This window comes from Grammomys surdaster, unplaced genomic scaffold, assembly GCF_004785775.1.
Source record: "Grammomys surdaster isolate TR1022 unplaced genomic scaffold, NIH_TR_1.0 332784, whole genome shotgun sequence".
Lineage (NCBI taxonomy): Eukaryota > Metazoa > Chordata > Mammalia > Rodentia > Muridae > Grammomys > Grammomys surdaster.
This window is the reverse complement of record NW_021627992.1, coordinates 1-10,306: the sequence shown is the minus strand read 5'-3', so window position 1 is coordinate 10,306 and position 10,306 is coordinate 1. Positions and strand designations below refer to the sequence as shown.

Genomic DNA, 10,306 nt, shown 5'->3' with positions numbered 1-10,306 from the left:
GAAGCAGAGGGCCACCCTGCTCTACCTAGCAGCACCCAAAGAGAGGTGCCCCAGAATCTATTTTACTGCTGCGGCTCCCCAGTGGAGAAGCAGCCTCAGCCCAATGTTGCTTTTGTTGTTGTGCAAGAAGTTGTGAGAGCCTGGGGTAGGTCAGACTGGCTAGGTTGCAGGGGGTCCAGTTAGTGGGAAGGGAAAGTTTGGCTTTCAGAAGTTATATGGAAAAATAAAAGTTTGTGGTTGGAAAATGTTATGTTCTCTTCTGTGTGAGTATCCTGGCCAAGAGCATAGAGCAAAGCATTATAACAAAGGCAGGTTCTGTGTACCCACTGACCACGCTGCTAGCCTTATCTTAGTTCTCTGTAGTGTTCTGCTAAGAATCATTTTCATGATCAGGTAAGATTCCAAAACAGTAGACTCAAAAGGGATTTCCTCTTCCCAAGACTGAACCTGCCTGGCATTGGCAGGTCTTGTCTGGATAGCCTATTATTGTCTGTCTCCTTTAAGTCTATGGGGCAGGGGGATTCTTTTTGTAGGTCATATCAAATTTCCTAAATCTAATTTATTCTATGTATGTGAGTCAAGACACGTAGCACCTTCGGTGCTAGGAAAGCAAGATTGGGGAGGGGAAGGAGTCTTTTCTTCCTTTAAGGGTTGGAGAGGGAGGACTTTTATGTTCCTTAGCTCATGCTACTGTAGGGAAGCACCATGAGGTTGGTGTGACCTGGAGGCTCACTTCCTGACACAGGGCTCTGCTCCGAGTATGGGCGATGGGATAAACTCTCAGTGGGACTGTTAAATATGGAATGATAGGAAGCTCTATTTTCATCTTTAATGAGGGCAGAACGAGAGGGAACGGGCTGAAAAAGAGGCTCATGAAGAAGTCAATTAAGATGTGCGTATTTAGTAGGTGGTAACAGGAGGGGCAGATATAAAAAAAAATCACTGTATGATTTCCATAGAGGAAACACCCCAGTCTGCTTGTGAATGAGAGAATTCAGGTATGGCCAAGATCAACCTTTGGAGTTTTTGGAAATTCCAATGGAAATGTGACAACCAACCATTCATCTCTTTCCTTCACAACTAATGATTCCACCCTCAGGACTAAGCTTCAGGTTCAGGTTTTTTTTTTTTAATAGATATATATTTATATTTATATATAAAATAGTCTTTTACAAAAAGACCCCACCAAACAAAAAATGAAAATAAACAACAACAACAACAAAAACCAATGATAACCAAAAAAATCAAACAGGAGCAGAGGTGGGGTTGAGGCAGAGGATAGGCCTCTGGCGCTGTCCTGAGAGCAGGGCTGGGTTTGAGCTGAGGAAAGAGTGGGAGGCTGAGGTACTCAGTCACCCTTCTGCTTGGGGGCCTGCACAGTCCCGTTGGCCAGGGCAGTGGGGCTGCTGGGGGATGAGGCATTTGGTATCTGGGAGGTGCTTCGAGGCTTGTGGGGGGGACGTAGGTAGGCGCTGAAAAGCTTGCCATACAGAGGGTCATGGAGGGAGAAGTTCTGGAACTGACCTGTTCAGGAAGAGTGGGAAATGGAAAAGTTATACCACCTGAGAGTGAGGAGAGGGCAATACCCCACCCTTCTCTTTTCTCAGAACCCAGCCTGCTAGTCCGTTTGCCTTCTCAAATACAGCTTGGTACTTCTTTGCTCACTTGCCGGGTTCCCACCCTCCTGGCCTCCTCTCAGAGGTTCTGGTCCCTGACACTGGCCACTAGCTCTCTTTATCAGCCAGCTCAGTGCTCAGAACGTATCCTGGTGCTGACAGTGCCTCCAGAGTCTGCATGGAGCAAAGAAGGCAGACTCACGGAGGGAGAGGCCCTGGCTGCATCCAGGCTGGCACAGCTCAGCATGCAAAGTCGTGGCAGCGGGGCGGGGCGAACCCAGCAACAGGTGCAGGATGGTGCTGAAGCCATCTTTGTACAGCAGGCGGTCAGATCCTTCTGCCTGCTCTTCTGCAAAGAGCTTGAGGGGTTGGAAGAGAGAGATGGGGGGGGGGAGATGCCTGTTAAGTTCTCTACTTCAGACAGTGCCTTGCATTGCCCAGGAAGTCGGCCTGATGAGCTCCTCTTTTCCCAAGACTGCTGCATGTAAGCCTTCTTGGATCTCTAGTATGTGTTCTTTTAGGACAAGTGTAAAACTGCTAGCTTCTGCCTTCTTGTTCCCAGGTAGGCTTTGGTGGGAGATTCTGGACATAGGGAAGGCCCTGAGTTTGCATTATCTAAGAGCTAACTGGGAACAGTACAAGATACTGCCGTTCTGGAATGGAGCTGTGGGGTAAAGCATCTCAACTGTCCTTCAAAGGTACCTCAAAGGCCAGGCGGGTCAGCTCCTCCAGGCTCCTGCCCCCATCCAGGGCTGCTAGTGCTAGGGCCACATTTCGGAAGTCCACCAAACCCTTGGCATCCTGGAAGGTGAAAAATCAGAGCAATGTGGGGACTGGACATCTTCCCCCTGGCCTCTGGCCTCTGTTCAGTAGGCTTAGAAACGATGCTTGTGAGCAGTCTGCTCAGAACTCACCAGCACACTCCCCAGGACTCCTGGGAATTCTCAGGCCATGTGCTTCCTTCCACTATCGCTTACTGCTATAAGCTATGCCAAGCCACGTGGTGACCACGCCCTCCCACAGAGATCTAGAAATGTCAAGGGATCCCCCAGGAATTCTGAAGTTACTGTCCATTCCGATATACCACAAGGGAAGAATCCTGGTTTCCAACCCAGACAAACTGGTTTTCCTTTGACTCAGACTATGTGGGAGAACTGGTCCAACAGATGTGGGGGCCACTGGCCTAACTTTTTTTTTTAATGATAAAAATCTAAGCAGGATAGGTGCTATGGCTACAGGGGACATGTTAGCTGAGATGGAGATGGCCTTCCTCAATTTAAGAAATGCACACAGCTCAAAACTTAAAATTTTTAATTACTTTAAAACTTTTAGAAGGGTCTAACTGTAACACCTAGGTTGGCCTTAAACTTATGATCCTTTGCCTCTGTTGCCCCTGAATGTTGAGGATCCAGAGACCCATAGCCTGTGTTCTATTAGCACAGAAAGGGCCCTGTGAGTGGTATAAAGAGGACCTGTCTAGTATAAAAACTTGAGTGTACTCTTAATACAAACAAAAACTAGAATTATAAGTTGACAGGATACTTGGGTCATATTTCTGGAAATACAGTTTGCCAAAAATAATCACTCGGACATCACCCCTGAATCTTGAGCTCCTTGGCTTGGAAGGCCGTCCATGTCACCCTGGGTTCTAGCCCATTACCTGCTGGAAGTAGCTGAAGGCACCAGCCACTGTCTGAGGATCCAAGAGCTGCAGCTGCTGGGCAAACGCCTCTTGGCTGATCATTCGACTCCGGCCTGGCTCTGCCCCCATGTCCACAAAGCCCGGGGACAGCCTACAACAAAATTGATGACAGCAGAGTTGACTCAGTTTCTTTTTGGATATGCCATACACAGCCTTACCCTGGCACTAGGCTCCTAGCGCATGATCAGATGCTGTCTCCTGAGCCCCTGTACTGAGGACCGAATGCAGCACAGTACTTCTTCCTGCCCTTGTTTCCCCTTTCTGGGACATCTTCACCTTCAAGGTAACTTACCCGGCCTTCTGTAGCACCTTTCCCAGCTCCCAGAGCCGTGGTTCCAATGCTACCTTCAGCTGGCCCACCACAATCACAGGTATGCTCCCTACAAATTCACATTCAGTGGCTGGAATGCCCAGGGCCCTTCAGAACAAAGAAGGATGGCGATTAAGAGGCGGCAGCAGAAGACATTTCTGAGGTTTCATTACACTCTGTTATATGGTCAGTTTCTTTTGCCTTTTTCTCTCCTTGGTCTCGCCTGTCTCTAAGCCCTTTCCCATTATCCCTTATCTTTGCCTCAAAACCTCCTGCATCTCCTTGTGGTTCCTCTGCTCATCAGAACTGCTCCAGGAAATACTTCATGGAACAGCAGGAAGTAACTTGTAATACTCACTGTGCCATGACTCTCTGGACATTGTTGGCATAAAGGGTGGGGTCCTTACTTTCCTCAGGGCTGGGCTGATAGACAGGGAGGAACTGAAACACAGACACAGCTCTCATCAGGACCTTGAAAGCAAGGCATGATTAACTACTCTGTTTTCCCCATCCCATGAAGGGGTTCATACCTCTACATCCACAATGCTGCAGGGCTGAGAAGCGGTGAGCCATAGAACTTTGAGTCTAAGGGGAGAGAGATGGGTGTTTGCCACTGTTTAACTATGAGCTGCTGCTCCTGAGCAAGGCAGTGGGACGTTCTCTCAGTGATATGAAGAATGGGGCCGGGCACTGGTGGCGCACGCCTGTAATTCCAGCACTTGGGAGGCAGAGGCAAGTGGATTTCTGAGTTCGAGGCCAGCCTGGTCTACACAGTGAGTTCCAGGACAGCCAGGGCTACACAGAGAAACCCTGTCTCGAAAAACAAAAAACAAAAACAAAAACAACAACAACAAAAAAAAAAAAAAGGAAAAGAAAAATGGGATGCCTAGCTCCAGTTAGCCAGGTTGTGAGAAGGGCCAGAAAGGTGATGGACAAAAGCTGCAGGAAACACGCCAGGGAGGAATGGCAGCAGGCGAGGAGAAGTCTGGGTACTAAAGCAAAGGGAAGAGGCATTCCTAGTGGTATGGGCTCTCTAGAAGAGACCACTGAGTTGAGAACCAGCCCCCAACTCCACCCCCCCCCAAAACCTGTAAACATGAAACACAGGACAGTAAATAAGGAAATGTAATTACAGCAGGGGTGTCTTAGGTGGGAGGCTTAGAAACACTGCCAAGTAATATGGGGAGGTCAGAGGGCAGTTTCCTCTAGAGTTCCCTCAGTCCTACACCATAGGTCAGTCATCTCTTTTAGAGCTTGGACAAGAAGTGCTCTGGTGGACCCCATCCCCCAACCTAACCCCTATAACAATAGCACTCACACGCCAGGGCCCCTCCACGCCCAGCTGGTGGTGTCCTACAGGAAAAGCAGAAGGAACGGCAGAAGGTTACCCCTCTTTCTGGAAACTGGCCAGTCTGCTTTAGCAGACCCCAACCTCACCTCATGCTTCACCCCAGATGCGGATCTTTAACACAGCACCAGCAGTTTCCACTTATGTCCACTTGGGAGGGATTCATGCTCCCTGCTTCCACCCTTTCCTTCCACCGAGACTCACCAGACTGTTGGGGTATCGGATGAGGACAGGCTGCACGGGCACCCCTGCGATGAAGGCTCCTAAATCCCATTTCCACCCCCATCCCCCAAGGCAGAAGTTAGTACACAGAGGTAGCTACATGGCATGAGGGTCTTGGGACAAATCCTAAATGCTATGTGGCTTTGCTCTACTAAGAATGTCCCTCTAACTCACGTTGTCAGAGAGGTAGGAGGCTCCCTGTCACTGTTACCCTTTACCTCCCCCTCTACTTTGTGAGTTACCCCCCCCCCAAAGCTGGAGCTGCTTCTCCTCTTCCTCCCACAGCCTCACCGCCCACTATCGTTTTACTCACCTGGTTTGAACTTCAGCAGAGCCTTCTTGTTGGAACAGGTGCCTTCAGGAAAAAATAGTACCTGGGTGAAAAACAAAACAAAAACAGAAAACCCAAAGCACAGAGTGAAGTGGGGAGGAAGGAGCAACTGTCAGGCACAGGAGCAGAGCTTCAAGATCTTTACCCACCTGAGGCCACTTGCCTCCCGAGGTGGCCCGCCTTCTGACCTCCTCAACCACTCTGCGTCGAGAGGCTGGGTCATGCCGGGATACTAGGATGGCTTGATTGAATCGAAGAAGGGCTGGGTCGGGGAAGAGTAAAAGGAGGGGTCACTTGGTCCTCTGTCCCTGAGGCACTCATATCTCACAGCTTCAATTTCCTCAACAGTGGAAGATAGTGCAATAATCCACTTATTGCTACAATCTATTTACTGTAGACTGTCCTTTCTAGCACCTTGTCTCTGTCTCAGGCCGCAGCCCCAAGGGCCCTGAGATCAGTTGACAAACTGAATGGTGTTAATTTACATTCATCTGCCAACAGACAAGTACCCCTCCTGACTTTTCTCTCCACACTGGAAGCCAGTGTTTCCATTTCTGACTTTTTGGGGGCCCCGGGGTTGCCATTCCTCCCCCTGTACCCTCTTGAACTCTCTCACCTCCAATGACAGGCACAGAAAGGTTCTCGGCTCGGGACACAACCTTGGGCAGGTCACAGGGTAGCAGAACAATTGGGTCAAAGAAAGTTGAGTGGGGGGCAGCAACCAGGACAGGGGCTTCAAGGCGAGAGGCCCTTTGACCCCGAACTCGGATCCGAAGGAAGCCAAGCAGGAAAAATAGCAGGCGGCTCAGACCAAGAACCCCGTTGTGGCATACAGTCCTGCCAGGGTGAGGCTGGGAGTTAGTGGAAGAGGGAGTTCTGACTCTCAATCAACCACGTCCCCCATCCATCTGGGAAAGCAAGATACCCCTCTGTCCCCATCAAAACACGTTGGCCATAGAGCTGAAGTATTTTGGACATGTCACTTAGAAGTGGGGTCCTACGGACCACCTCTGAAAGTGCATGTACCAGTTCCAGACCCTGGTGTGTGTGTGTGTGTATGTGTCTGTGCACTCGTGCTGTGGGTGGAGCAGAGCATCTAAGGGTGAGAAATGGTCTTAGGAGTTGGGTCCCACTTACTTCCTCCATCCTGTAATTGGTTCCTGAAGCTGCTCCTCAGTGAGACCTGCTACTTGGAGCCACGCGAAGGGCCAGAGGAGAAAGAGGACAATAAAAGCTAGAAGTACTCGGATTGGGGCCAGCAGTACCCCCAGGAGGCAGAACTGCAGAAGGGCAGGAGAAAATGTCCCTTAGGGCTGGGAAAGGCTCATTCCACAGCAACATCTCCTACAAGGTCTGATGGGGCAAACAGTTAACGTCCTGTAGGTGATAGCGTAGAGGCACAGGGAGTCAAGTGGGATGCTCGAGAGGCCTGGAGGACAAAGGCTCAATACCCCTAGGTGCCTTGTTTTCTCGATCTCAGGTGACCCTTTCCCCCTACAAAGGTTACTGTCATAAATGCATCTAGAATTCGGAATGGATGTGAGGATTTAATGAGCTGGGAGGTGGTGGCCCACACAGCACTCAGGAGTAGAGTCTGGTGGTTGTCTGTGAGTTCCTGGCCAGTCTGGTCTACAGAACAAGTTCTAGGACAGCCAGGACTACACAGAGAAACCCTATATCCACCTTCCCCCCGCAAAAAAAAAGAAAAATGAAAAGAGGATTTAATGAAAAAATGTAGGGAAGGTATCCAGCCCTGGGTTTGATGTAGGTTAGAGACAGTTTTCCCCACCATCCCATTCCATAAATAGCCCCTATGTCAAACAAACCCCGTGCAGGGCTTTCAACACTTTGGGCCCAAGGAGCAGATGGCTGGAAACACAGAGATCCACTTTTGCAAGCCTCAGGTCAATCAATCCCTAGCCTAGTACTGCAGAACAGCAATCCTTAGGTAACACTCAGCCCTATTCCGCAAGGAAAGGGTTGCCAAGTGCCAGGGTGACTCCAGAGGCGTCCTTAGGATTGAGCAGGTAAATAAACCTAGCCCCCGGGGGCTGGCCTCACGGGAGGTGATCACAACAGAAACCTTGGACACTTCCTCCCCACACCACCTCCTGGCTACCCCAGGGTGGTGCGTCCCTCTACTTCCTGTAGCCAACCCCCCTCCCAGCCTCCCTGCCCCCACCAGTAGGTGCTGCAGTGAGGGGGTGGGGGTGGCAGAAAGAGGAGGTGTTGGAAGGGCACAAGGACGCAGTCTCTGGGTCCAAACCGTTTAAGTCGAAGCCCCGATCGCTGAGCACGCCCCTGCCCCCACCCTGGGCTTTCCGTAGCCTCCAGCTCCATCCTAGCTCCTCAACCTCCGTAGGATGTAATCCGCATTCCCCAGTGTCCTCCATCTCTCCTATCCTTGGGTCCCCTTCAGTCCTCCCTCCTCTCCCTTTCGTTTCTTCCTCACTTGTGAGCCTGTCTATCGCCTGAGCTCGAGTCCTCACCAAGGCTCCTCGCCTACCCACCCCCAGCCTCCCCCACGTGCGCGCCCCCTAACTCCCTCCCCACAAGCTTCTTATCCGCCTCCTCTGGCATCCCCCTGCCCATCACAGCCAAGGCTCCTCACCACCGGGTCTCCCCATCCCAACCAGTCTTCCACACGTCCCCTGCCCACACCTTACCTTAACCCTCTGGAGGCCGGAGAGGTGTAACTCATGCACGAACGGGTTTGGGGACGCAGAGGACCCAGAGGTGGTATCGAGGGGGGCCCAGGCCCCAGGACTTCCCTGGCTCATGGTGGGAGAAGGTAGAGCGAGGGCCGCGGCCCCCACCCCGCTCCCGGCCCGGGCCCCGCTCCCGGTCCGGCTCTGCAGAGCAGCACAGCTCGTGCGGCAGTGGCAGCGGCGGCGCTCTGGTCCCAGCCCCGCCTGGTGCCGGCCGAGGGGCGGAGAGCGGCGGCGCCGCCCGGGCCGCTCGCGTTGTCAGGGCGCCGGCCGCGGGGCGGGGCTTGCCGCTCTCCGGCGTCCCCACTCAGCTGCGTTCTCCACGGCTCCTCGCGCCATTCGGAGCGCGGCGCCCCGAGGACCTGGCTGCCGCTTTAGGAGGGTCTCGGGTTGGGAGCGGGGCAGAGAGATGGGCGCTCAGGCGAGTGCTCTGGTCACCTTCCGGATGCTGCGAACACCCTGCGAGCGCAGACGGGGTGGAGCCCCTTGTCGGGGCAGGTTGCTGAGGCCCACTGCTACGGAAAGAGGCTGGGCGCCCCTGTTCCCGCCGCTCCTCGGCCTCAATTTCCCCATCTCCGGGGCGGACTACCGCTTCTCTTCCCGGTCGGCGTGCCGCCATGGTGGAGCTCGCGCCCTCTCGCGGCCTTGCTGCGTGTCGCAGTTCTCGGCGTCCGCGCGTGCCGGGCTGCGCGGGCCACTGTCACCCGCGCGGTCACATCCCTCGATGCTTAGCGGGTGTACGTCCCCCAGTTCGGCAAAGCTCAGCTCGAGAGAAGTAGCAATCTCAGCTTCTTTACTGGTCTCCCTGTGGAATATGGAGGTCACCTAAATTCATGTCACCTGCAAACCCGTAATGCCCTAAAAACACACTGTAAAACAGCCTAAGTGATGGAGCGCCGGGAAATTGAGTGCACTTTGAAACCCATAGCTACTAACATTATCAAATATATAGTGCACAGGGGAGGAGGTAGGAGTCATTGTTTATGAAAATAAGCTAGGTTCAATTCACCTTGTCTTCCCTCTGCCTGCAGGAAGGTAAAAATTGAATGGGTGTTAAAGCAAGAAAATGAGGAGAAAGAAGTCAGAACTAAGGATGTTTGCCCCCGAAATGCCTTCTTGAGTTCTGTGTTAACAAGGGATATTTTCGGAGACCAGGATGAGGGTGATGAGGGCGTGTAGGTCATAGGACAATTTGCAGGGATGTTCTCTTTTTCCACTTTCTGGGTGTCAAGATTCAAACTCAGGTCATCAGACTTGGTGGCAGTGGAAAGCAACTTTATGGGATGGGTCATCCTACAAACCTGATTTGAGAATTCTAAGAAATAAAGTTCAGGAGCTAGGAGTGGGAGAAAGAGAACATTGAGAGGGGGATTAGGTAGGAACCAGAAGTCATTCCGGTCTAGATTCTGCCTCAGTCCCCTGGAACTTTATCACACCACAAGAAAAGGAGCAGCTGACAGTGTCAGGGAAATAAAAAGTAGAGCATCCTAGTTAAGATTTACATCTGAAAGTTTGTGTGTGGCTCCCCTCCGCCTCCATCTGTTGAAGTCCTCTTCCCCAGGTGATGGTTACTTGGTTAGACCTTTGGGAAATGTGTTGTCTTGTTGTGGCCAAGTACCTGACAGAAGCAGTTTAAGAATGGAAGGGTTGTGACTCACTGTGAGGGTTACAGCCCATCCCACCAGGGAAGGCAGGGAGCGGGAGTGTGAGGCAGCTGGTCACACTGAAGCTCAGAGGAGGGAATGCTAGTGCTCAGCTCAGTTTTAATCCCCTTTTATGTATGTGCCCCAACCTATGGAATGTTGCCGTCTACATTCTGGGTGTGTCTTAGCGATCCTTTCTTCAGTTAAACCTTTCTGGAAACACCCTTACAGACATGCCCAGAGTATGTCTCTATGATGATCTCTAAATCCATCAAATTGACTTTGAGGACTCAGCAGCACCAAGATCCTTATGATCACAGTAGTACTAATACGGAGAGGGAGGGGAGCATGGAGGGGGGAGGGACGGGCCTTCTGATAACTCCTGTGTAGAAAAGGTTATATGAACCCACAGCCAGACCCCCTAGT

The 10,306-nt window shown here is 51.8% G+C and overlaps 1 protein-coding gene across 1 annotated transcript; it reads right to left on the bottom strand.

The window, feature by feature from the left end:
* Positions 1-1,103: 1,103 nt before the first annotated feature.
* On the bottom strand, positions 1,104-8,421 carry LOC114616647 (lysophospholipid acyltransferase LPCAT4). The gene is made up of 14 exons (XM_028762078.1): positions 8,196-8,421; positions 6,667-6,809; positions 6,146-6,366; positions 5,679-5,791; positions 5,512-5,572; positions 5,181-5,239; positions 4,947-4,981; positions 4,159-4,213; positions 3,987-4,069; positions 3,611-3,736; positions 3,277-3,409; positions 2,319-2,417; positions 1,819-1,975; positions 1,104-1,524 (listed from the first exon to the last, which is right to left on the bottom strand). The coding sequence occupies exons 1-14, from the start codon at positions 8,307-8,309 to the stop codon at positions 1,349-1,351; spliced, it is 1,575 nt and encodes a 524-aa protein (XP_028617911.1). The 5' UTR covers positions 8,310-8,421; the 3' UTR covers positions 1,104-1,348.
* Positions 8,422-10,306: the final 1,885 nt, after the last annotated feature.

Bases quoted from the DNA above. Each gene is read 5' to 3' on its own strand.
- LOC114616647 (XM_028762078.1), bottom strand. From the start codon at position 8,309: ATGAGCCAGGGAAGTCCTGGGGCCTGGGCCCCCCTCGATACCACCTCT. The intron at 5,240-5,511 runs GTGAGTAAAACG...AATGGGATTTAG, and splicing joins TCTGCTGAAGTTCAAACCAG to GAGCCTTCATCGCAGGGGTG. The intron at 3,737-3,986 runs GTGAGTATTACA...TTTGTTCTGAAG, and splicing joins GTCCAGAGAGTCATGGCACA to GGCCCTGGGCATTCCAGCCA.